The sequence below is a fragment of the Callospermophilus lateralis genome, chromosome 3, assembly GCF_048772815.1.
Source record: "Callospermophilus lateralis isolate mCalLat2 chromosome 3, mCalLat2.hap1, whole genome shotgun sequence".
Classification (NCBI taxonomy): domain Eukaryota; kingdom Metazoa; phylum Chordata; class Mammalia; order Rodentia; family Sciuridae; genus Callospermophilus; species Callospermophilus lateralis.
The window spans coordinates 107,125,215-107,152,155 of record NC_135307.1 but is presented as its reverse complement, the minus strand read 5'-3'; the positions used below and the strand labels follow the sequence as shown (position 1 = coordinate 107,152,155).

General features: G+C 42.3%; 1 protein-coding gene across 11 annotated transcripts; it reads right to left on the bottom strand.

Annotated features, from left to right (window-relative positions):
* On the bottom strand, window positions 1–26,941 carry Tpm1 (tropomyosin 1). Of its 11 annotated transcripts, none has more exons than XM_076850893.2 (10): window positions 26,678–26,940; window positions 25,729–25,854; window positions 25,386–25,511; window positions 13,954–14,087; window positions 11,642–11,759; window positions 10,360–10,430; window positions 9,512–9,587; window positions 9,024–9,086; window positions 8,645–8,714; window positions 1–845 (listed from the first exon to the last, which is right to left on the bottom strand). In XM_076850893.2, the coding sequence occupies exons 1-10, from the start codon at window positions 26,789–26,791 to the stop codon at window positions 763–765; spliced, it is 981 nt and encodes a 326-aa protein (XP_076707008.1). In that variant the 5' UTR covers window positions 26,792–26,940; the 3' UTR covers window positions 1–762. The 11 variants fall into 11 exon arrangements, with proteins under 11 accessions (XP_076707008.1, XP_076707011.1, XP_076707005.1 ...); XM_076850889.1 differs by lacking the exons at window positions 1–845; window positions 25,729–25,854 and adding exons at window positions 5,633–5,823; window positions 7,222–7,300 and having other exon boundaries at window positions 26,678–26,932; XM_076850894.2 differs by lacking the exon at window positions 1–845 and adding an exon at window positions 7,218–7,300 and having other exon boundaries at window positions 26,678–26,939.

The window sequence follows — 26,941 nt, the reverse complement described above, 5'->3', positions numbered from 1 at the left end:
TTTAGAAAATGTCCTACAATGTGCATTTTATTTCATATCATTATACAATGTTTACATATAGTTATGACTCTCAAGAAAATGTATTTTCTTTACCAATTGTATGTAGTGCCTAAACCTTTCACTTTAACATGGACAATGGGAAAAGAGTAGAAATCCACAATGAATGCTATTCTACAGAAGTTGTAATGGGCTGCAAATGTGCCAATCAGAAAGGAATGGAAGCCTTAGAAGAGCAGTGTGGCTTTCAAATCCTTGGCTTCAGTGAACACAGGCATACTGGATCCATAGTCTCATTTTGCAGTAAAACTCAAGACAAAATAGTGTTGGACAAAATTCTAAATTGTACAATATTGAACAAAAGACCAAAGGGGACATTTTATTTAAAGTAGCACCAATCCACAACTGATTGTCTCCGACATCAATCTTCCTGTTGCCCCTAACGTTGGCACTTTGAGTGGAAATCTTTCTGCTTCCGTGAGGAGTCTTCCACTGACTAAGCAAACTGTGTGGCTAAACTCTATGTAAAGTGTGGCAATGTCAACCTGGGAAATGGCACATTTAAACCATTATTGCCCTAACATGGGCTTGCCTTTTTTGGTGTTTTCTCCCTACCTCCTGCACTAGCTGGTGTTTTGTGGATGTTTCTGTGACGGTGGTAAAAGTAAATAAAAATGCATTTAAGGGGTATCATTGTAAGCAGGTGTTTAGAAACAAAACAACAAAAAATAAAATAAAAGAATGTGGCCGCAGCTAAGGAGGTTTTCACATGTTGTTTAACTCCAGTAAAGTCTGATCCAGCATCTGATGCATACTAAGGTTTTCTTCTTTGGCATGAGCCACTTTCTCTGTGGTGGGATTAGAAAATTAAGTCATGAATAGCTGCGCTTTGGACACAGTGGTGCTTTGTACATTCAGGCAGGCAAACATCAATCACAAACACAGAATGAGATGATTAGAACTAGGCATGCTTTTAAGACATTACTCATTTCTAGACAAGGACCTAAGATGGGGAAGACATCTTTAACCCAAAGGAACCACAGGCACAGCAGAGTCTTAGTGTGGTCAGAGACACCAGCACCAACAATCCGCCCTGAGAATAAAATGCAGGGTGGGTTTGGTGAAGGTTCACCGATTGTATGCTGTGGGAATACAGAGAGGCAAAAACCAAATACAGCTTGCAGCATTATTATACAAACTGGAGAAGTTAATATCAGCAGATGCTCTGAGTTACAGGCAGTTAAAGGTCTGGGAGACGTGTTGTAACACGGCCTCACAGAAAACAAAGATGACATAATAGGTTTTGGACAACTTTTAAAATGATTTATTTCTGTTGCTCATAAAGTTATCAACATGTTTCATGCACACTTCATTAGGACATTCTCTTAATATTTTATAGTATTCTATTTAGTAGTAGCAAGACATTCTCATCAGATTCCAACAACACTATTAAACTGAATAAAGCATACCTTTCAGACAACCAGGGACTTCTGATATAAGCTCCTGTTTTCAAAAGCTATTTTGCCCAAGCATAGGTACATTTAATTATATTTCAAACACTATACCATATATGAATAAGTTAGGAATACAAATATGTAATTATTTATATACTTAAAGCAGGACTCACAGTTGTCTCTGTGAAATAGAAAACAAAATTTTTTTGGTCCTCATTATTGAAAGAGGAGGACCTGCTGTTGCAAAAAGAGTGCCGACTTGATTGTTATAAATATTTATCCACATATATAATATATGTATTTTATTTTACCATAAAAAATTGTTTTGGGATTAAAGAGAACTCAATTATTCCTGATATATAGAGGAAAAGACAGGCCAAGCCAGCGCCTTTCAGCCGATTCCTTTCATTTGCATTTCTGCAGAAGAAAGTACCATTTTCCACCCTATTAGCTGAGGGTTGGACAGTCTTAGATTTCCTGCACATGGGCTCCATTCCTAGAATTCAGCCCAAGATTTTTTTCACACTTTTTAATCCTCATTCAGGGCCAGCTTTAGTTCATTAGTTAGGCGGCGGTTTTGCTCAAGTTGCTGGTAGAGCTGGTCTGTACAGGTCAGCAAGTAGGTTAGCAGAAAAGAAGAGGCAGAAGAGAGGTTAGGCAGACTTGGTGAGAGACAGTTAATAGAGAACACAGAGATACCTCAGGCAGGACAGCAACTGGTCACTTGCTGAACAGTCTACCCTCACCCCATTGTCATCTGTCCAGGTTGGTAAAAGGCCTGGCAGAAGGGTCAGACTTTCTCTCTTGTGGGGAGAAGGGAAAGAGAGGCATGGGAAATGAGGAGAAAGAGTTATATTCCCCTTGTACCTTACTAAAATCATCTCATGAACTGATCCATGTGCAGCTTCTGGCAACAGATTTGGGAACTGAAACCAGGCTGGAGGCAAGTCTACATGTCATCCACCCCTTGCTAGGGCTCAGCAGAGATCCTAGGCGGAACTGTGACCTACCCATTTCTGCCCATTCTTCCAGGACCCCTTCCTCTCTGCTCACAGTGCAGGCTTTTCCCTCAGGTAATCGCAAGCAGGTGCCACTGCTTCTGCTGCATTGAAACTTTTTGAAATGCAAAACTAAGCTCCTTGTTCTTCAGCCAATCACCAGGATACAGAGTACACATTCTCAAGTCTTTGGTAATGTGTTCCTCTATTCAAGTAGCAAAATAACAAGCATTTATCTCTAATCAACATTGATTTAGGAGTTATGTTTAAGAGGATGGCATTTATGTTTGGTGCTAATGTACGTGTATAAAATGAACAAAACATCAAACATCGCCACAAAGACCTGTGTGATACCATTTTTATATACTGAGATGCAATCTGCTCAGGTGGCATAACAATCCGTTACCTGGTGATATAAGGGATACCCAATGACAACCAAGAGACTGGTACCCACCAGTCTAAAACTGAGAAACATGATTAGAGTGATGGTGATCATCTGGACCTAAAAATTCTACTTAATCATCTTGGTAAGCTAATAGTTTTACTCCTTGGGGCAAACGTGCTGACTATAGTCCCCAGGGAAATTGAGCAGATTTCCTGTTAACTTTCTTTCCTAAACAGCAGGAGATGGGTAAGATGCTATGCTCATTGTTTACTAGCTCACTGTGAGATGCTATGCCCAACATCTGTTGCTTTTTTCTCTTTGCCAATTCAAATTTTCCGAATATTCACAGTTAATTGTCACGTCCTCCAGGTAGCTCCCAATTACAATCATTTACTGTTCCTTGCTGACTCAAAACACAAAAGTCTATTGGACTCACCTCACTCATCTATGTCTGCACAAGATGGTTAGCTCATGGAGGGCAAAGAACACTTTCAGCTCATCTTTTTCCATACCCCTACTACCTTCCAGTGTCCTGCATGTAGCATGTGCTTCAGAGTTATGAAAATGTACAATTCCCGCCCCCTCAGTATTGGGGATTGAACCCAGAGGCACTCTACCACTGAACTATATCCCCAGACATTATTTATATTTTGAGACAGAATCTCACCAAGTTGCCAAGGTTAGCCTCAAACTTGCAATTCTGCCTCAGTCTCCCAAGTCACTGGGATTACAGAGATGGGCCACCACACCCAGTGGGGGGTTGCAAAGTGTAACCCCATTACTATGTTCACACTATCTTTATGGGAAACTGATGCCACAGGCAGACAGGCTGCTGAGCCCAACCAAATGTTTGATCCAGCAGGAATGAAGAACTTTAGAGAAACCCCCGAAGATTCCAGAGGGCCAACGTAAATTCAGTTTCAATGACAGTGGTCCCTGTTTCAGCCTCTCTTGGGCTTGTTCCCCTTCACCTGTCATGGAGCTCTTGTGCCTATCTGACCTGAGGGCATATGCATTTGGAAGTACTTTCCCTCCTGTTTATTGGACTCCCAGATGTCTGAGGACTTCAATGCTCAGACTCAGTAATGCTTTTGGTTTGGTCCAATAGAGGCTCTTGTAGCAGCTGCAGCTTTGGCCTAACCCTCTGAACTAGAAGCCTGGCCTCAACAATTTCTTGATTAACTCAACTTGTGGTTTAACTTTCTTCTGCTCACCTTCTTAGGCTACAAGACCTGCTCTCTTGATCCATTGCCTTCCTATTTCCTTTGTAGACAATACTTGAAAAATGTGTGTGAAATCTCTGGTAGGTTTTTCAATAAAGAGTTGTGCCTCCAGGCTTTAGTGAACATCTGCTCAGCAGAACTTTCAGACTTGTCATTTTGTCTATAGCAGGATTACTCAGAGATGGGTCACTTTCATTATTCTGAATTTAAAAAAAGAACAAGGCAGGAATCATGGCAAAAACAGGTCTAAGAAGCCTTAGCAAAAGGAAAAAAAAAAAAAATTCAGAGGCATTTGTATTCCCAAGGGAAAGACGTTGTCCAGATTCTAAATTTAAAAATGTCTACCGTACCATTACTAAAATACTTTAATTCGGAGTCTTAAAAAGAAAGTACTCTCTCTTTGCTCTGAAGACTTTGTAAAGGGACTGACACCATTTTCAGAGTTTTCCAAAAATTTTTAAGTACTGTGGTATATGAGTCCTTGAATGCTACCAAACAGTATACAAAAAACAGTTGACGATGACCCATGTTTAAAACACAGAAGAAATAGAGCCAGACTGTTAAGGAAGGAGAAATGTTGAACATTAAGGAGCTAAAGTCTCCCATCTGTTTAAAGTTCTAATTTTGTAATTAAAAAAAAAAATTCACTTAACTGCTGTTTGTGAATTAAAATAGTGAAGCCCTAATAAAATACAACTGTGTTCTCAATAATTCCCACCAACTACTTTTTTTGGGGGATTAATAATAATAATAATAATAATAATAATCAACTAATGGCTATATTTTAAAAATGTTCATAAATGAAGAAAAAGCTCAGCTACTAAACAGGAAGATTATATAGTACAACCCCTAAGAAATACATGATATGCTTAAGAACATAAAAATAAACCTTGACTCAACTACAGCTGCCATATTTAGAAAACCTATCATGTCATTTCATGATCAAAATGAAGGATTCAGTAAGGAATAAACTAAGAAAATCTTGAACTTGTCTTTGTGTTATAAAAGGATAATCAACAATAATCACAATTTACCTCGTTTGAATCCAAGTTCCTTTCCACTTTCCCACTATGGAAATTCCTAGCTCAGTGGGACAGCTGTGTAGCCATTCATCATAAGCCTTTCATTAGTGAGCTATGTCCTCTGTATCTTGCCATGGCCCAATCTAGACCTCTGGCAGAGGAAGACACTGCTCAAGCCAGATCTTCTGACTCCCAACAAGCACTGTCCCCTGTGCAGAGATTCTCAACCCACACTTCATGCCAGAACTATTTCAGTTCCTAAAACTCACAGAGGCCTGGCCCTCACTCTAACTTCTGGAAAGCAAAACCCTCAGAGGGATGCAGGCGCGTGTATTTTTTTTTTTTAAATATAAAAGTTCCAGAAGGAACTACTGGTTTAGAAACTCTTGATATTAACACAAAAATGTTCAGAATAAAAAAAAAACAAAAACAAAAAACAGAAAAGCAGCAGCCAAAAATCAACCCTCATATGAATGAAGCAGAATTGTAGTTTTATTCAGTGTTGAAACCAAAACGTCAATAAATAAGAAGTAAAAAGAAGAGCAAACAGCAATAGCTTACACAGTGTTTATTTTACACTGGAACGAAGAGCTTCTATACAATAGAAAGCACAGTATGTGCCTGGCCCTAAGGCAGGTGCTAAGAGAAAGAACCAGGTCAGCTGGAGAACAGATAAGTGCAGAGCTGAGAGGTGGGATATCCAGCTTGATGGAGTCTTGGGAGAAGTGAAGCAAAGAAATTTATCTGCATGAAGAAAAAAGGTGGGAGAAAGAGGAAAAAAAGTGGCATAATGGAAAAAAGGAAGACAAAACTTACAGAGGAGAGCAGCACTTGAATCACAGGCAAGAGGCAGACATGCTTGCAAAACCCACTGCCAGCTGCACCCTGTGGGAGTCTGTACTGGCCCTAGTCTAGACTAGGGGCTATCTCGGGTCAACTTTTGGGGAAGACCCATGAACAGAATTTAAATCCTTCATATTTAACACTTAAAAGTTTGTCCCACAGAATCACATTTTAGCACTAGAGGGGACCCTAGAGAAAAATGATCTGCCTCATCCCCTCATTTGCAAATGAGGGAGGAGATTTTCTTTCTAGTTTCCATGGCGATAGCCATTCTATAAGGGAGGGGGGGGTGTGCCCCTGCCCCCCCAATCCCACCCCAGTGTGGAGATTCTATACCTCTAAGGCAGCAGGCACATGCCACACTCCTAAAGTTACTGCTTTTCTGCATGGGTAAAGAAATGACAGGTGGGCCTAGAGAGCAACTTGTCCAGCTTTACTGGAATCTAGTGTGATATTAGAATGAAGAGCCCTCTGTGAAACATTCCAGGTTAGAATTTAAAGAGGCAGATAAGTTTAATGTTTAAGTTTGGTTAGTGATATGCAAATCAGTTGTGTATGCTTATGGTTCTCCTGAGAACAAGCCACCTACTCCAATCTTTATAGCCTCTCAAGAGTAAAATCTGGGCCATTAACCCCCAAATTCATAATGTGTAAGCTGTGTTTTATTTACCACCTCCCCCCTTTTAGGTCACAGCTTATAGCAAATGTTTACTGTGGGCATTTTAATTCCTTTTCACATAAACATAGAAATTAAAGGTGTGGTCACATATTGGAGCAATCACATTGCTCTAGAACTTTTATAAGTGAGGAAGAGAAGATCATTTTCAGAATCACTCCTTAGGCTATACTGGGTCATTTCCTTTTTCTCAGATCCTCAATCATCTGATATTTTGGGGTTTTCTTAAATTTACATTTCTTTTATGAAAATGATCATATTGTACTTCATGGAATCTCAGGAAACTAAATTTGATATTTCTTGAAAAATCCCCGCACAATTACCTAGTTTTACTCAAATCTAGTTTAATTTCTTGAAAGGATAGTATTCAAGGTCATTCATATTCCAGTTCATCACTTGGTGGGGACAATCTAATTCAGTGTTTACCAAAGAAAAGGATTCTAAAAGGAGAATGGTTTCCACAAAATGAATCTTCTTGGCCTTTCTATTAGTACGATGGTTATACAAGAGAGCAAACAGAAGAGTGCAAAGATGGAGGTCATGGAGCAGGAAGGGAGCGGTGGTGAGGCTATCACATAAGCATGAGGGCACAGGTGCGAGCAGGCGGATGCATGAGCATTTACATGGAAGTCATATCGTTGAGAGCGTGGTCCAGCTCCTCGCTGATGGCCTTGTACTTCAGTTTCTGAGCATACAGCTCGTCTAGGACCAGGAAGTGGAAGGCAGAGGTGCAAGGACATGGAGAGTGATCAAGAGATGGAGGGTGAGCGAGGGTGGCGCAGGCGCCATCCCAACACAGCAGCAAGGAAAGGGCAATGCATGAAGGGGTTGGTGCCGCAGCAGGTGCCAACGCAGGAGGCGTGCGTTTTGTTTTTAAATAAATTGAAACAAAAACAAAGAGAACAAAACCCATTAGAAATTAAAATGAGAAAGACTCGATATGAAAATCATAAATACTGTAGGCATATCAGTAAACCATGCTAAATCCTAAACAAAACTACAGAAGGCTGTCTCTCCTGATGGGAAATGGAACATCTTTCTTTTTATAGAGCTATATTTTAATTATACCAGAGTAGTCAGCCACCTGTCGCTAAAAACAATGGAAAAAATATCCAAAGGCAGTGTTTTGGAAGAACAACTTGCGATTAAAGTCTATAATCCTTATCTAGCTCCACCTTCAAACCACTGACTTCCTGACCAAACTAGACCATGGGATATTGATTTTTTTAGTGTCATTTAAACTACTCCTGTGGTCTTCCCTCCAGAGCTGCTTGTACCTTAGTCCAGGAACCTTGAAAAGCAAAGAAAGCCACACTTTCAATTGTACACCAGCAGACTGTTTGCGACCATATGTCATTCTTTTTCTCCACTATGGTTATTATTATCTGTACCAGCCTCCAGTCCCTTCTCCAACTCCTTCTGCCCACAATAAACATTTTTTTTCTTCACAAGCCTCAGAGTTCAACATTTAGGATTTCTGTGAGATAGAGTCAGTGTCACTCAAATAAAACCTACATGCCTTGGGGGAGAAATGCTTAAGCATAATCTCAAAATATTATGCCCTACTGGTTCCTATCTTCCTTTTAGGATACAGATTATTGTACCAATGAATGACTGAATACCCAAGCCCTTCCACTGAATTCATACTTGGGAGAAGATGGGTTGTGTCTAAAACCAATGCACATCATTCTGACAATTAGGAGGTATCACTAAAGAAATAAAATATACCAGAGTCACTCTCCTCTATAAGCATCTCACTCATGATGAATATTAAACCCACTACCTTCTGAGGAGTGTAAAAGGCTGGGGGGCATTTGCCATTTCAAAAAGAGACATGTGCTGTCTGGTGGCTAACCAGTCACCTGAAGAACTAAGGACTCAGGTCCAAGAGTTTAAGAGCTACAGATGAAAATCCCAGAGAAAGTTAGAAAAAAAGTGCAGGAGCAAAGAAGTTTATCCAGGTAGATGCACTTGGATTGGACAATTGTATGCCAGGTCAGTATTCAACCATGAGGATTAAATGAAAAACAATATTTAAGATCTTACCTTCTAAGTCATCAATGCTTTTCTCCAATTTAGTTACTGACCTCTCCGCAAACTCAGCCCGAGTCTCAGCCTGTAATGATTTAATTTATCTAAGTCAAAGTTTAAGAAGTTTCACAGTTCTAGTAGCCACAAATACAGGGAAAACTAGAGAATGGTCATGAGGCATCTCACCCATGAAATGGATTTAAAACTATCTGTCAGTTTTAGTCACTACTGTGAGCAATGGGAACTAGCATAGTATGTTAATTCCAAGACTACCTCTGAATAACTCTTGCTTGAATCAATAACTTTAAAAGCAAAAAATTCCTGACCAGCTTCATGGACATAAATGTGATTAAAATCCAGTTGACTTCATCCAAAATTCTCATGTTATTATTACCTCCTTCAGCTTGTCAGAAAGGACCTTGATCTCTTCCTCATATTTGTCTTCCTTCTGAGAGTACTGTAATTAGAAAGAGCATTCCAGATGTCAGGCTGTGGCTGTTTTCATCCCTTCTAACAAAAAGAACTCGCCAGCTCAACCAACAGATGTTAAGGATCTCTGAGGCAGTAACAGAACCTCCAATATCAAATGGCATACTATAATACATTCTCTGCTTTCTAGCCTATTGTTTTACATGGGATAAGAAGAAGATAACTTATCCATCTGGCACTCTGTTTAAATTAAATTGATGACTCACATACTCAACATAAAATATTCTCTATGAAAAAAATTATAAAAATACCCCCTGTATCTAATAACCACTAGAAATCATCTAAAAAATTTGCCATTTATTAAAATGTCTACTGTGCCAATGCTTTCATCAGCAGGGCCTCTTTTGAGTAGCTCTTAAAAGATGTCTTCCCCACACCATGCTCCTGGCCTACCTTCTCAGCCTGAGCCTCCAGTGACTTCAAGTTGTTGGTCACAGTTTTCAATTCTTCTTCAAGCTCGGCACATTTGCTAATGTTTTCGATCAGAGGCAGAAAGGGTGGGAGACAAGCCAAAGGAAGGAAGAGAGAAAAAGGAGAGGAATGGGAAAAAATGAAAACCAAGTCCTAGAGATGAAGGACTGCCTTAAAGTAGCCAAACTATCAGGTATGAAAATGCTCAATTTTGCCATGGACATTGCCTCCCAACTTTGCAACAGTGGAAAGGCATGATCACAAAATTGAGCAACTGAAGTGTGATAATTTGGCTTCTTATTTGGCTGCCTCTAAGAGCATTTATAAAGGGAAAAACAAAGGAGCATAAAGGACCAAGAGAAAGCACTTAAAGCAAGATATAAATAGCAGAGGGTGTAGTGAAGGTGCAGTCATTACATCAAACCAACCAGTAGGCAGTGGAAGCTGAAAGACGCCTGGGTTTCAGTTAAACCTAAAAACCACACATGAGCCATCAGTACCTTATCCTCTGCAGCCATTAATGCTTTCAAGGTCTGATCCATTATTCTTAATTGTTCTTCCAGCTGTCGAACTTGGCTGTTAGTGGACACAGGAAATGCACAAGGCCATTCACAAAATCAGTGTGCAGGTAAGGCATGCAGTGATACACGCATTCATACATAGACACCCCACACGAGTCCTCCGTGTTCCATACTCATGGCTCATCCACAACAAATGAGCACAAAAGGAGCCCGGAGCTGAAATAGGTAAATGTGCAGCTGCCAGAAGGTCATGCTGTTTAGTCACTGCTCTGTAGCACCCCACACGCTCCTGGTGCTGGACCCGCTTACCCTTCTGAGAGCTCAGCCCGCTCCTCTGCACGTTCCAGGTCACTTTCAATGATGACCAGCTTACGGGCTACCTGCAGCAGGACAAACACAGTACACACACACATTGTGGGGCTTGTGTATTTTGTGTAAGGGTTGTTTGGGTGGGAATCAGGCTGCATCAGCCCCTACAGATTCCTGTCTACATACAGGATCCTCCCCATTTGGGGGAGACTGAAGAGAAGCAACTTTCCCTCAGGAGTGCTGACAGACAGGAGGCCAGTCTTTGCTCACCAAGACCCAGAATGGACAGCTACAATTTTGCAATATCAATCTGAAGTCTGACCCAGGTGAAATCTACACAATTACATAGAATCCAGACCAGAGTGTGGAATGAGAGAGAAATATGAAATCCAGTCTCAAAAAATAACATACTGCGATTAGTATGCAGACATACTGCTCACCATACTTCTCATTAAGAAACCCATTTAATACTGAAAAAGTAGGGACTGCCAAGAAACCATGAAAATAAACCTAGGAACTCCACCAATACAGAGTTCTGTGCCACAGCCTCCTTTTTGTGGAGGCAATTTAAGAAGGCAAAAGAAATTAACATGAAATGAGGTGGTGAGATGACTAACAAGGTCAAATCTGTATTCAATGGAAGAAACAACCTGAGAGAAGGGATTCTCTGAAGCAATTCAAAATTAGCAAGCACAGTATAATCTGCAGAAAGGTCAGTCTGTTTCAGGCAGTCATGATGTGATACAATGAGGAAAAAACTAAAACTTTGACAGTCATGTTAACTCTGTTATCACAGGTCATTGTCACAGTAATATGACCAGAAGCTGATTCTCCTGAGAACCTGTGCTAACAGAGGATTTCCAAGACCTGGGAGGAGAGGCCTTCATGAATCTATTAAGTAGATGCTACTCAGTTGCCTGAATTGGACTGCTAGGTGGATCACACTGAAAGAAATACTTGCATAAGGACAGCCTGAGCATCCTTTCCCAAGGGTTCACCTTTCCCATTTCCTGGCCAAAGACCTTTTATCCTGGTCATTAGGGAAGGGAGTTTTAATTCTTCTTCCCAGTGCCATTGACTAGCTTCCTGATAAAGGCTGGGATCCCCTAGCTGGATCAAAATAAGAACCATTTTCTGGAGTCAAAGAAATTTGCTTCTCAAAACTACCCATTTCTACCAAGGAAGCAGACTGCTTCCCTCAGGAATCAAGGCTATGCATGCTCCCTGAACCCCAGAAGACCACTGTTAGGAATCGATGAGGCTTTGGGCGCTAGGATCTGACCTCTTCATATTTCCGGTCGGCATCTTCAGCAATGTGCTTGGCCTCTTTCAGTTGGATCTCCTGAATTTCCATTTTCTCTTCATCCTTTTGGGCTCTACTTTCAATGACTTTCATGCCTCTGGAAAGAAAGACAAGTACAAAACCCAAGATTTAGAGTTGACCTTCCTAGACTCAATTTTCTTTGACCTTCCTAGAATCATACTGTCCTGCTGTGGTCTGAGAGGTTTGGATCAAAATAGAGCACAGAACTACTTTTTATTTTTTTTCCCCCCAAAACCATGAAGCAAGACCTTCTAGTGCTAAAGGCAGAAAAAAAGACACATTTCTCTCTGCTTATTGTGTTATACTTTGGGTACTGCAGAACCTGTCCAGGCACTTTGTGTTAAGTCAAAGGAACAATATTAGGGTCCCATTTGAATCTGGAAGGCATGGAAACAAGAAAAGCCAAGATGCTTTCTTTGTTAAATAAATAAAGGAATTTCTTTCCTTTCCTGAGGGAAGTCTGTTTGAAAATGAACAAAAGCTACAATCAAAGCAAATTTATTTTTGTGTACCTCTTTCTACAAAAAAAGGGTCTTACCCCATCAACCACAAACAAAAACAGTAGACTAGCCCATAAGAAACTGCTGATGTTTGAGCATTTTGGACTTATAAAAGTAGCAGTTTTAGTAGAGTCAAGTGAATTCTTTAGATAAGAAACCAAGTTTTACTTCTAATGGAACCCTCTCTAAATAGGGAGGTTGGGAGGGATTGATACTGGCTTCTACATCGATGTGTATATTAGGGTCCTATGGCATGGTGTTACATTTCAGAAAATGTGAACTGATCTATGATATATTAAAGATTTATGGAATAACAAGTCATGGGACTTATTTACAAAATTTAAATAGGCAATAAATAAACCACTATTTTTTGATCGAGTACTAGAATATACTTGAGGAGACCCAAGGTCCAGCTTTGGCTTAGACGCAAATATGCTATCAGCCTTTGGGCAGTGACAGTCTCTGAGCCTTAGTTTTCTTATTTTTCCTCCAGGGGATTGGAGTAAATGATCTCTAAGTTCCTCTTACTCCACAGTCTAACATTATCAGACCATATTTACAGTTCACTAACAGGTATATTTCAGGAGGAAGTTAGCTACAACATCACTGTTATATATACATTGTAAGAGATAATTAGTCATCATGAAGAATTTCAAAACTCTTGGCCAATGAAGAAACACTAAGTAGCAGTGAATAATGAGGTGACAACTGAAGCTAAAAACCTTCTTGAACCCTAAAGTCTGAAATCACTTTTATATGTGGTAGCAGGGAGCATCTTTATCTTGCTGTAAAGATGCAGAAATGGACAAATGACTGACTACCTTCTCCTGCCCAGGTTACAACACAGGCAGTCACACTTGTAGTGTTCTAACACATCATCCCTCAAGCAGAACTCTCTTACCTCACTGAGTCTTTCCTGAAGTTCTTCTTTGCAATGTGGTAAATACATTAACTTGAACAGTTGAGCACAGAAGAAAAAACCTTCTGGGATGCATGAGGTTAGTTGTGCTGCTGTATATGAACCATGATTTCCCTTTCCTACCACAGGTGGCATCTTACAGTAATAAGCCAGGTAGAGTCATGTTACAATGGAGGTGGGCTCAGAGCACACAAGTACCTGACTATATTTGTATGTTTGGCAGTGTCTTGTCTGCAATTAATCCTAGTCCAAAACAATTTACTTCTGCAGATCACATTTCTGTTTTATCTGGGCTTTTTTCTTCCACCTATTTGACAACTAAGAGCCCACAGTTTCTGACCCAGACCCAAGACTCCTTGGTGTATTTTAAAATAAAGTAGTTATTATTATTATTTTTTTTTTAGATGAACAATTGCTCTGTGGTCAGTTGGAATTAAAGAACCACTGCATATCCCTGGAACTTTTCATTTCCAAGTCTGTCTCCCTTGTTGGGTGGTGCTCTGTGAGGACAAAACAGTATCTGTTTCTTCTCTATAACTCTAGAGCTTAGAATAGTGCTCTGCACACATTCAGTATTCCATTTATTTTATTATTATTATTGTTTTTGGTGGTGCTGGGAATTGAACCCAGGGCCTTCTGCATGCTGGACAAGACCTCTACCATTGAGCTCCAGCTCTAGCCCTTTTCTACTTATTTTAAAGAAACAAAATCAAACTACACATGTGATCAACTGAAGAGATGACTCCACTGAGGGCTGTAAAATTGTTAAACCTCAAAGATCAGAGGAGCTTCCTGTTCATCCTGCCAGGAGGAAAGGCTTGTGCTAAAATGGCTGGATGAGACGTTCTCACCTCTCGCTTTCATCTGCTGCTTTTTCAGCCTCCTCCAGCTTTTGCAAAGCTGTTGCCAGACGCTCCTGAGCACGATCCAACTCTTCCTCAACCAGCTGGATGCGTCTGTTCAGAGAAGCTACATCAGCTTCAGCCTAGGCAGAGAGAGTGGAAGGCCTTTCAGAGCTGGAGAGAAAGTGAAGGTGGCACTTACAGAAAGTGGCTGATTTTAGACAGGACGTGTGGTCCTAGTGGTCAGTTAAAAGTGCATTACAAGCCCTCATCAACTCTGGAGTTCTCAGAAATGTACATATGTTGAATTTCAAAGTGAGCATCCATATTTACACACAATTTTTATCAAATAAATGTTCCATTAGCAAAGACTCACATGGCCTATTTCTCACCCTAGCATTACTTGTCCATTGAAGGAGAGTTTTATCACAGCCACCTCATTCACTAGGGGCCTGAGGTATAGATAAAGACAACAAGACTTACCCAGAGATTCAGCCACTTAAGACAACAGCAGTACCACAGAAATTGGAACCAGCAGTTTCATTAAATTCTCTTTTTTTCTGAAACCATTTTCTCAAAGAAGCTTTACAAAGGAACTAAATACTCAAAAATCCAGTAGTTTAAAAATACATACCACATGGAGAACTAACACAATTTTAGAAAGTTTCCTCCTCTCACCCCGGCCTTTTCAGGAACTCCTTCAAAATAAGTGGTCACACCAGAACGAGGCCAAGACAAATCTCCCAAGAGTTTTTGTCCTAAGCCTACTGGATATTCTTACAAGTCAAGATTGCTACAAGAAAAGTTTCAAACTCTTATGGAGAAAAGGAATACATTTAATGTTTTTACTTGGAATCTATGCTTCTTTTTGGGTACTGGGGACTGAACTTTGGGGCACTCGACCACTGAGCCACATCCCCAGCCCTATTTTGTATTTTATTTAGAGACAAGGTCTCACTCACTTATTTGCTGAGGCTGGCTTTGAACTCTCGATCCTCCGGCCTCAGCCTCTGGAGCCACTGGGATTATAGGCATGTGCCACCTGCCCAGCTGAAATCTATATTTTAAATAAAAATTTCCTTCCTGGATACAGAGACTACCTCCTGTCATACACATTTGTTAATATATTTGAGAATCCTAGAAATGTTGTAAAGGTGGCCATTCAAATTTTTACTGCATGGAAGTGAAGATGGAACTTATTAATTAGGTACTATTTATTCATCTTTATCCACTTTGAATGTACATCTATCAAGGGGTGATGGGTTTTCAGGACATGTAGATTTCTAAATATTACAATATATACCTCAGGACCCACAGTAGTTCTTTATATACATCTCTGACTTTACTAAACTATAAGCTACTCATATTTTATTTATATATATAAATACACATGCGGGGCGCACACACACACATCCTATATGTAAATATGCAATTCTCTGCAGAGTATAGACTCAACCAATATCTACTCAATCAAATACGTAAAACCATTCTAATTTAAACAATAGCACTTTTCTTAGCTCATGGCCCCATGACAGAGTTTGAAATGCACATGTAGTTAGAGAGAGGTTGTGGTCATGGCCTTAAGTCAAAGGAATATGAAAGAACATTCAGCTTTTGCTCATTTAGATTTGTAAGATTTTAAATGCCAAGTTTTATCTGGGGAAGAGAGGTGAAAAAGGCACTTCCAACCATAAACACATTTAAATATACTTTTATCTCAACAAAAAACTATATGGTAATTGACAGATGGAGGCAGGGAGCAGAGCAAATGTGAAATGAAACCTAAAAGGAACATTTACAACTGAACTGGCTCATAAAGTCAATCCTTATCAGTGTTCAGCTAGCAACTAGGTACAGCTAGGAATGACTGGCAGGTAACCCTTGATTTCTGCTTGTTTTTGAAGGGTGAGGGCAATAAGGTAGGGAATTTTCAAAGTACAGGGAACTGCCTTTTAAAGTCATAGTCCTTTTTTTTTTTTTTTTTAATTGTAAGAATGTATATACATTAAAGGTGCAATTTTGGGCCAAGTTAAATTTCTTCACTGTTTTATATTTTCCTTTTCCAATAAAATTCTATTCCTTTTATGACTAGAGGTGGAGAACAGGGACAAGCAGTCAATCCTGAATGTTGAAATAATAAGGGTAAATATCCCCATTACAGATGCTGTGGTTTATCAGATAAATGGCAACAAGATTTTCAAAAACATTTTTGCAGACACCAAAGTCTGAGTTTCCCGATCTGCTTTAGATCTGGGTCCAAACCTTGAGGACTTGGTGCTCACAAAAAGGTGACTGTTTATTCTTTGGGGAAAGAACCTTCTGGGTGACTGCTGGGTCTATGGCCCCAGCTCCTCACACAGTTGAAGCCCCAGAGAGGAAGGAGCGGGCACCCTGAGTTCATCCTTGCCTCTGGTATGCAAGACTACCCCACATGAAAGGTTCACCTCAATCAATCTCTACTTCCTACTGCCCCCACCAGCTTTATCCTTTCTTTTCCTTAGCCCTTGACTCTGTTTAGAAGAATATTATTTTGAAAATATCACTTACACTTCTGCCCCAGGAGCATTTTGTAGAACCCTGATTCTCTGACAGTAGGGTATGTCCTCCAAAACTAGTCTTCAGGGACTTACATAGGGTGTCCACACAATGGCACGGAGCCCTGTCTGTAGAAGCCAGTTTGACACAAAGATGGGACTGGTGCACACACAGAGAACCTACCTATGGACAGCTGGCTCTTCCTGAGAAACTGATATAAGTAAACAAAATGGGGGTCTCATTTTTTTTCTTTAGCTGGAAGAATCCATGAGCATCATCTAGCTCCCACAACTGGCTAGGTGCCAGAATCAACTAGAATATGTGTATTAAAAATATAAACTTCCAGAGAGTTTCCCATCCCTTCCCCATCCCTAGAGATTCTGATTTAGGAGATCAGAGGGGCAGGGCAGGAATTTGCACTGTAAATAGGCAATCCCTCCACTCCTCCAGCACCACCCCAAGAAGCTGTCAAATTCAGTGGATCAAATAGGACTCTTCATCTACCTCTGGGCTTAAAAGAAGAGAGGACCTCTGACCCAGAGTGCTGAAGCAAGCTCCTTTATAGCCCTCAGTGGAAGACAGGACTAAACTCTCTATAATACTGATGCAACAAATTTTGTCCAGTTCCTTGGAATTCAGGAAAAGTTTAATTTCATAATTTAATCAAGGTACTTTCTTTCTTTTTACTTTTCCTCCCCTTATTTACTATGCTCTGTGTTCAAAGGCTTATTCTCTCATTTCTGGTATTTTTTTTCCCTGAATTTTGAGTCTCCTCTAGATATTTTCTCAGGTTCTTTTTATCATAGCCTGGGTAGTTTTAAGGATCTGCTGCTACCTGTTAATACTAGTTCACAGACATGACCATTTGCTATTTAAAAGCAGTCAAATAACAAGGCACTGGGGAGGGTCAAAACCCTAGATACAATTTTTTTTTCCCCCAAGGCATGTAAGTTACCCTTAGAGTACTGAGTTAGCTTTCTTCCAACAAGGGCCTATGTGTCCACACTGCAAGTGAAGACTTTCAGTTTGGGTTGCTAGTTTCTTTTATTTCAAAAGTGCTATAGTGTCCCAACATGTGATAAACTTCTCAGAAACAGACTGCTGCATTAGTAAGGCTACCAATGTCTTCTTGCAGATCTATTGTTAAACTACCACCTAGCACTCTGAACTTGTGAGGTCCTTAGGGTTGCACGTGCCCCTCACCCCAGCAGGTACTAACTACCTATACAGAAGTCAAGCGCCTGCTCACTATTCCCACTCTTCTGTGTCCACCTACACAGAAAACAAAGGCACACATACCGTTATCCCACCTCAACAAAGTACAGAAATCAGTGCATGCCCACCCAATATAGCAAAATGTTATTCCAAATAGGATTTGAAAAAAATAAAAAAATAAAATATCTTTATAAGGCCTGGGATTTTGAAGAGATCCAGATGTTTTTGTCAGCACAAAATCAACAATTTAAAATTGCAATGATTTTTACTTTAAAAACAATGCCCCAGTTAGGGCTAGTCACAAGAAATAGAGGTAGGAGAATAATATTGTATCCTTAAAATCAATCCTCTGGAATATATTTTCAAAGTCCTGCCTGAACCAGAGTGGAGCATGGGATGACCAAAGTTCATATCTTTTTATTCATGTCAACTGTAGTTATACAGAGGTTTCTCCCAACTTGCTGTGTAAGATCAAGTGACTACAGCCAAGTTAAACTTCTGCCCTTATATGGTAAGGAAAAGGGGGAGGGAGACCCAAAACACTGATGACATTAGTGGCCACTCCCATGGATAGCAGATAAACACAACCTAGTCTATTTGTGCCAAAGCCTATAATTTATGAGGCATATTTGTATAATGAGGGAAAACAGACTTGAACAAGGCATTGTGGTGCCTCTGTTGTGCTACAGAGAGTGGAAATGGAGGGTACTGTATACATTCCAACTACAGCCACTCTGGGAGTGCCAATGCAAGCACAAAAAGCACTCTCAGTTTCCTGGTCCCAGAACTATTTACCAACTCTTCAGAGGGAAAGGGCCGGGCATTTTTGAAACTGGTTATTTCCCATGACTTAATAAAGTTACCAACTAAGAACTTACTGGCTGCAACTATAAGCCTCCTCATTTGCTGGGTACTATCCAGAAAGGAGGAAAATCTCTTTCTTGTTATCTTTTTTAAAAAAATAATAACAACAAACAAAACCCTTGTAGATCATAAGACCTACAGTCAACCATTACATCAAGCAAAGTAGCCTCATTCCAACATTTTGAAGGGCCCACACACCTTGGAAAAACAAACTAGGAGGAAATAAGGGATGGCTGCTTTTTCCAAGGTAAGTGTTGGTTTAGTAGGGCCAATTAATGACAGCCTGTCTGAACCTCTGAGTATCTGAACTTCAGCCAACTCTCCAGTCAAATATTTTTTGCAGTGGTTCATGATTTTTGTCGCTAAACCTTTATCTTTGCTGCCAAGAGAAACTCTTGCTGCTAGCTTGATTCATGGCTACCTAAATTAGCTACACTGAAGTTCTAGTTTTAGAAGTTTAGGAACAACTCTCAATTGGAAATTCTCCAACTGTTAGGAACAATCCTCAACCAGTCTTTAAGTTACTGTTTTATAAGGTTTTGTAGACACAAAAAACATCCAGATAGACTGTTTTTTGAAAAAAAGTTTAAAAAATTTTTCAAAACAATTTATGCCACTTTTGACATAAAGTCTTAAAAAGAAAGCCTTGTCCTCAGTCAACTAGCAAAGGAGGAATGCTGCTATAAAAATGATGCATAAAATAGGTGAATATAAAAATCATAACATAGCCTTCATAAGATTGGTGGTTTTTTGGTGTCTAATATCAGTTACTAGGCCTGGAGTTGATCAAGGCTCTCTTGCATATGATCACATATTCCCTTTCTTGTTAGGATGAGAGTAGTTCAACTCACATCACCAATATATTAACCCACCAAAATTCATTCCAGTCTGCTCACTTCCCCTCTCTATTCAAATTCCAAAAGGCAGGGGTGGGGTTGAGGTTTGATTAAAAGCATTAAATGAAAAGTTTTACGATGTACTGAAATGAGCAGGCCATTTGTAATAGCCCTTGCAAGGTGGTGAAATGCAGGTAAGGAATACTGGGTTAGGCAGTATTGTGCAGAGTTAATAACAGGGGAAATAGCACAACCAACCCCTTTAACCAGCAGGTGTTATTGTTACCCACATTTTACACTTAGGAAACCCAAAAACTAAAAGATGAACTGTCTCCAACTAGTATGTAGTAAAGTCAGGATTCAAATTCTTGCAATCTGGGTCCAGAGTTCTTGTTCTTATTCATCATGTTCTATTAGGTCTAATGGTTCAAGGACAGCTGCAAAACAGAGAGGGAGTTGGAATTAATCTATCACCCAGCCAAGTTCAGAGGCATTCGTGGGGTGGGGGCACCCTGTTGACTTATCCTCAATGCAAACACTGAAAATTATCTCTTGCCTATTGATTTCCTTATTTCTGTATTTCATCTGGAAACTTCTCTAATTAGGACTTGAAGAGGACTTGTTTCTTTTTTTCTGTACTTTCTACAAAACGTGTCTTCAAGTTTCTGTTGTAAGCTACAGTGAATACAAACATTTAACCTAAAGGATTTATTCAGTTCAGAAAAGTCCCCGAGTATATGATGAACAGCTGGTCACCATATTATCTCTTGTCATAAAATTCCCAAGGTGTTTTGAGTATTTTGATTTAAAACTTACTCTCAAAATGGACAAATACCCAAAACTAAACTCCCTATGAAATCCTGCTCCTGTTTGATACATTTGCCTTAGGAGAAGAAAGGAAGCCAGGTATTACATTCAACAAGAGGGGAAGCTAGCCAAAAGAATATACGTCCAACAACCCTTGACATTTACCCAACCCTTTCAAGACTTGATAACAAAGGAATATCTATTTGTATAGACAACTTGGGAGGAGCGATGGTTAAGGGAAAGATAAAAGGGCTGCATACTATATAAGTTGGTTCTTCCATCAGAATCCAGAGCTGTCAATGTCTTAACCACCACATAGAAACCGCCTCCAGAAAACCACAGGATCGACGGGGACAGCAGAGTTTAGCATCCAGGCCCCAACGTCTGACAGAGCTTCACGAACTTAACCCCTTCCTCAAAGGAGGGATCTCCCTCTTCCCCATTGTTGCCAGCAGTGCAAAGTGCACGTTCCCGGGCTCCCGAAAGACCCGGACACAGCGCGACCACCTCAGAAATGGAACCCCTTCCTGAGAAAGTGCTGCTTCCAGAACCTTCACAACACCGTTTAGGCTTGCCCTCTGGGCTTTTAAACCAGCAAGATAGAAAGGGCTGAGGAGAAAGGGCAGGGCTCCTCCCCGGAGCCGGACGCCAGCTGGCCCAGGTGCGCCAGGTGCGCAGCGGAGGCGTGCGTCCGCCAGCTCCCGGAGGGACCTGGGGGGCGCTGCGGGATCGACTGGAGAGGTAGCGCCTCTAGGGGATTGCGGGGTGATGGTGGGTGCCTTACGGTCTCCCTCAGCTTCCTTTCAAGGTCCAGCTCGTGCTGCAGGTTGCCCGCCCGCTCCTCCGCTGCGTCCGCCTGCTCCTGTAGGCTCCGGATCTTTCTACGCACCGCCTCCAGCGAGCTGCTCGCCGCCATCGCAAGGGCGGCGGCGGCCGGCGGGTTGCGGTGGAGAGGCTGGCTGCTGCGCTAAGGCCACCGCGGGTGTTGCTGCAGCCAAGCACCCGTCCGCCCCGCCCAGGCCGCTCCGCGCGACGGCGGCGCCCCCAGCCGCCCAGGAGCAGCCCGGAAGTCACGGCCTCCCCGGCGGCGCCGACGAACCGCGGGCGGGTGCGCGAGCGCCGGGGGCGGGCACCACCAAAGAGCAGGGCGGGGCTGGGTGCGCGCCGCGGACCCCGGGAACTTGGGGCCCGCCGGAGGCATTGCGCATGCTCGCGGCCGCAGAGACTGGGCTGGTGGCTAGCAGCCCACTGAGATCTAGAAGGAGGCGGGAAGGAGGCTACAGCGCTAAGTATTTTACTTGGACTGGCAGTGCCCCTCCCTAGCACCCGGGAGGTGGTAACTAGGGTAACGGACCAGGCCGCTAAGGGCGATGGAATCCAGATTACCACGTCTAGAAGGAAGAGACGCTGAGAGCGAGGGTTGAGCCTGAATGGGGCCTGAAGAAAATGTTTAGAACCCTAGACACACAACCTCTTAATCACAATCTCACCCCCAGTCTCAAGCGAAACCCACTAATAAAGCATAGTGTGGTTGGCCTTCCTGTTCTAAATGCAGTATTCCTATATTTGAATCTGGCTCCTATTTCCCTTGACTTGTCTGGTCTTCAGCTGTAAAAATAAAGGTAATAGTATTCATAGGGTTGTTATGAGAATTATGATATAATTAAAGCACTTTTCACAATACCATATATGTAGTTAAAAACTCGAATGATAGCTATAATTAATAAACATGCAAGCACTGCTTTAAGAGTCAGGTTGGGACCCATAACTAGCTGTGCAATCTCAGACAAACCAAGAGTCTCTTATAATTTCAACCGTCCCTAGTTTTAGACCAGTCAGGGTCTGAAATCTGCTGGAATTAGGTGGATTCTGGGCTGGACTAGGATGCCTTTAAAAGGCACCCCAAAGAAGGCCACAGAACCCTAGGAAAGAACCTCTGTCTACCACCTAGAAAACCATTCTGGAACACAATTTCTGGGGACTGACTTTTGTAGGTTCCCCTCTTGGGCTGCATTTTTGGCTTTTCCCCTTCACCTTTGTCACAGGGCCATTGAAGTCAATTTCTGACATGTTTTAAGAATGATAAAGTGTTGGCGCTGGGGATGTGGCTCAAGCCGTAAGGCGCTGGCCTGGAATGCGCGGGGCGCTGGGTTCGATCCTCAGCACCACATAAAATAAAGATGTTGTGTCCACCGAAAACTGAAAAATAAATATTAAAAAAAATTCTCTCTCTCTTAAAAAAAAAAAAAAAAAGAATGATAAAGTGCCTGGGATGGGGAGGATAGGAAGAGACAGTAAGAAAAAGAAAACATGCCTGTCAACATCCTCATCCTCCAAAGTCCTAACAGTGAGCTTCCTTTGCTTTCCTAACACTTTCTGTGGAGTTCCTCAGTATTTACTGAGATGCTCACAAATCCCAGCTTGGGTCCTCTCATCCTGTAGGTGGAGCCTCTGGCTTTGTTTCCACACAGTTCAACTGGACAGGCCCAGTGGCAGGCCCAGTGGTTACAGCTCCTCCTCTAAGAACACAGACTGAGGGCCTCTGATATTGGGGATGGGGAAAGAGGGCATTTAAGAACCTTCAGGGGAGACAGGGAAACTGCTGGACACTTGCAGATGCTCTAAGCCACCTAATGACTTAATATCCTGCTTTTCAAACACCTGAGGAATTCAGTTTCAGATGAGTTCATTTTCAAACTGATGTCATTATAGCAGAGTTTGGGACAATTGTTCTCAGCCTTGGCTGCAAGTTGGAATAACCTGAGTATTAAAATAAATAAATAAATAAATAAATAAATAAATAAATAAATAAATTCTGATTCTGCCTCCTGGGTTCCAACCCCAACAATTCTGACTTAATTGACTAGGTGCAACCTGACTTGATTTTTACAACTTCCCTGGGTTGTAAAGCTTTACTTAAATAAGGCTGAGAATCAATAAAGACCTAAGTAGGGATAAAGACCCACTGGAAATATCAGATCACAATTATTGGGGAAAAAGCTGGGCCAGAGACAATGGAGCCCTGACACTCCCTTAGGCTCACTTAGCCAATCAAAAATTCAAAACAAAATCATCATCAGGGGTGCTACCTCCTGAATGAGACCCTTATAATCTAGGAAAAACCCACTTCTGGAATTGAATTTGTAAAGCATGTTGGTAAATTGGAAAAACATTTTTAGTAATAGTAATCGAAAAATATAAAAATTGTTTTTATGTGGGGAAGTAATGACAGTGAAATTTTTTAATCCCACTTCCTTAGGACACTGATTTCTCTCCCAGCTCTCTTTTTCTCTAGTGACATTCCCTTTTTCTCCTCAAATTTTAACTATTTTTACTAGTTCAGGAATTATTCTAAATATAGCATTTCTTCACAAACTTCTTCAACATCCCTACAGTCTCCAAACCACCTAAAATGTCTTAAAGGGGAAGATGATCAATACATTCACCAAAAGGAGACACACACACACACACACACACACACCATATTTAGGGTTTTCTGAAGGATAAAGAACCAAAACAGGATTAAATAACCTTCTCCCCTGCTGATCCTGCCCCTACAGCTGAGTTTAGAGTAGTCTCTTTCCATTTTTGCCCCACCTTATTCCCTCTAAAGCCCCTCTAAACAAAACTTTTCAATAAAGACATGATAGCACTACATAGTTACAATAATTATCATCTTTTTCTTCCCCTTAAGAATTGTAGTAGCATTTTTCTCCTCTTGCTTTCAGTCTTACTGGGCTATTTTCAAATTCTTTGAATTCTTTTCCTTATAAGGAATATCTCTTTCTTGATCTATCAGCGGCTCTTTTGAAAAAGTTAAAGAAATGTCCTGTTGGAGAATTTGGGGGAGACAGGCATCCTCCATTTAGCCATATACAGAGCAGACATTTGATCCTTAAAAACAGGCTTAAAGTTACATGTGGGTTATTTTTGTTTGTTTATGACTCTTTTTCTAACCCAGGTAGTTTCTAACTAAAATGTTTTAGCTTAAATGTCAGTGCTTTCCTAAACCCTCTATATAGGAATCTTGATATTCACCGAAAATTTCTTTTTGTAAGATTCTAAGTGTTGTACATCTGGATTTCTCCATTTATAGAACACATAAGTATTGCAAGCTTTTTATGTTACAAAAGCCTGTGGAGATTTCAAGACCTGAGACCCTTCAGTAATGCACATTTTACTCCCATACAAAAAATTCTGCTATTGCACTTGGAGGTTAACTTCTGGGCATAGCTTTCCCTGGTGCTCATGCATTCTTGGAATAGTTACCAACTTCCCAAGGAATTCTTTTCTAATTGGGCCACTAGGCTTAATTGGCTTCTAGAATAGAATTCAACAGTGTGAAAAGAAGTTGGTTCTTTGGAAATCTAATCCTTGTCTTGACTTTTGGAGGCAGAAGAGGCAAGTTCTACAATTAAGATTCCAAAGGGCAGTGGACAAAGTGCTAGTGAGATTTAGCTAGTGTGTTTCACCCTTGAAAGTATGCAGTGGTTGTCAAAGGGCTGACAGGTGGGGGTGGGGCAAGCAGGAGGAGCAGTGGGCAGCTAGCTCACTATACCATATAAAGCACTGAGCTATATATAACTTCCTACTTATTTTCTGGCTCCAGTGGCCTCAGACTGCCTACCCAAGCAAGTATCATCTTCCCAGGCAGATCTTAAAGGCAGGGTTAAGACTTTGCTACTGAGAAAGAAAGCCTCAGAGTGTCCCTGTGCCCCACCATCAAGCTCAGCCCAAAGTATTACTATGTTTGGAGGCCAGCCTCTTTGTACCCTGACTGGGACCACTATGAAAAGACAGATTAGATTGTTCACACACTGGGGATGGCAAAAGGAAAGAAATAGAAGAAAATTAAACCTGATGATGACACCCACCTTGGGTTTTCTGCCACTAGTAGTGAAGTTTCACCTCCAGAGTCCAATCCAGGGGCTCTGCTCTCCCAGCTTCTCTCCCACCCACATCCAACCCGAGGGGTAAAGAAGAGGAGAAAAAGAGAGGAACGGATGAAATATAAATGAACGTGTGCAGTAGCAGTCAGAGATAGCATCCAGTGCTCTGGGCTATAGTAGGGCTGTGTACTGGCATCCAGCAGGAGGTTACCTTCCTCCATTACTTTTTAGCCCCTGTGGTGACTCCAGAGTGGCTATGCGGCAGGTGAAGGAAGCAGTGTGAGCGTGCACTTACATCAGTGGCCTTTTTCTCCGCCAGCTCCAGTTTCTCCTGGGCATCTTTGAGAGCCTCAGAGTATTTGTCCAGTTCATCTTCAGTGCCCTTGAGTTTCTTTTGCAGCGACACCAGCTCATCTTCCAGCTGGGAGTTGGCGGTGGCGCGGTATGGGGTGGGGGTGGGGGGTGGGGGAGGGTGCAGCAGGCAGCGTGATCCCGCAAGGCGGGTGGGGGGGTGGTGTGGGTGCACAGATATTCAGACAGGGACAGAGGGAAAGAAAGAGGGAAAGACAGGGAGGGAGAGAAAAAGAGAAAGAAAGAGTTAGCCATTCGTGCCGCACCGCGCCGCGCGCCCCAGGTACCTTGGCGGCGGCCTCGTCGGCGGCCAGGAGGCTATCCTCCGCCTTGTGCAGCTCCTCCAGCACCCGGTCCCGCTCGTCTTCCGACACCCGCAGCAGCTTCTCCTTCGCCGCGATGTCCTCCTCAAGCTAGGGGGCAGCGGCGGGCGGGCGCGGGCGACCGGCACGGACCGGGTGTTAGACATACACACAACACATGGGCGCCACATTGGCTGGGGAATCCCTGGGCTTGGGGCGCCACCAAGTTGGGGCTCAAGGGACCCTAGGTAACCTCCTGTCGCCAGAAGCTGTAGCCATTCTCTGGTGTCTCAACAACCCCCCACCCCCACTCCGCGCGCCCTGGACAAGCCTCCAGCCGAGGTCCCAGCCGGCTCAAGTCCACAACTTGGGGCGCAGAAAAATGACCCTGTTTGCCTGACTTTCCGGCCGCATCCTACCTTCTGTCCCATCTTTGTTCTTAGGAAACATCCCCGTGACTCCGTTCTCCTCCCCTAAAGTCTCCATCCCAGGTTGAGGTTCCTTTCTCCCCAGTCAAAAGTCCAAAGAACTGCAAGCACTTTCAGGAATCTGAAGTTCCCTCTCTCCTGCCCTTTCTTCAAACGTCTTCAAAAGACGCCCCCACCTCGCCCTCCGATCTTAACAATATTGATTCCCAGCCTAGAGAATTAAGTGCCTTTAGGACTCGGATAGACTCGGAGAGCTATGGGAACCAAGAAAGGAATAAGCCCACTCCAGCGAGACTGAAAAGTTAGAATAAGCCTCAGTCTTGCGCTAGCCCTCCCTCTTTTCCAGACACTTGCCCCGGCCGCCTTGGCTTGGGGTGGAATGGGGATAGAATCCTCGGGGTGGGACCAGGAAGGGATCCTAGGCTCGGCTCGGATCCCCCCGCCCGGGGTCATGCGGGCAAGCGCAGCGCGGGCGACTAGCGGATGCGGTCCGGGGAGGCGCAGACCTGTTTGCTCCTGTCTTCTGCCGCCTTCTTGTCGGCCTCTGCCTGCTCTGCTCGATCCAAGGCGTTCTCCTTGTCGAGCTTCAGCATCTGCATCTTCTTCTTGATGGCGTCCATTGTGGCGGTGGCGAGGGGCCCTTGGGCTGCGGCGGGAGCTGAGAGGCGAGCACGAGCGCGGTGAGCCGGCGGATCCTGAGTGCGATCGCGGAGCCTCCTGCTGCTTCCAGATATGTACTTTCCCAAGGGGACGACCGCATTCCTCAAGAC

Excerpts from the sequence above, each read along its gene's own strand:
- Tpm1 (XM_076850893.2), bottom strand. The coding sequence starts at position 26,791 with ATGGACGCCATCAAGAAGAAGATGCAGATGCTGAAGCTCGACAAGGAG. Across the intron at positions 14,088-25,385 it reads CGGAGAAAAAGGCCACTGAT|GCTGAAGCTGATGTAGCTTC; the intron begins GTAAGTGCACGC and ends CTCTCTGCCTAG. Across the intron at positions 11,760-13,953 it reads GCAGCAGATGAAAGCGAGAG|AGGCATGAAAGTCATTGAAA; the intron begins GTGAGAACGTCT and ends CTTTCTTTCCAG.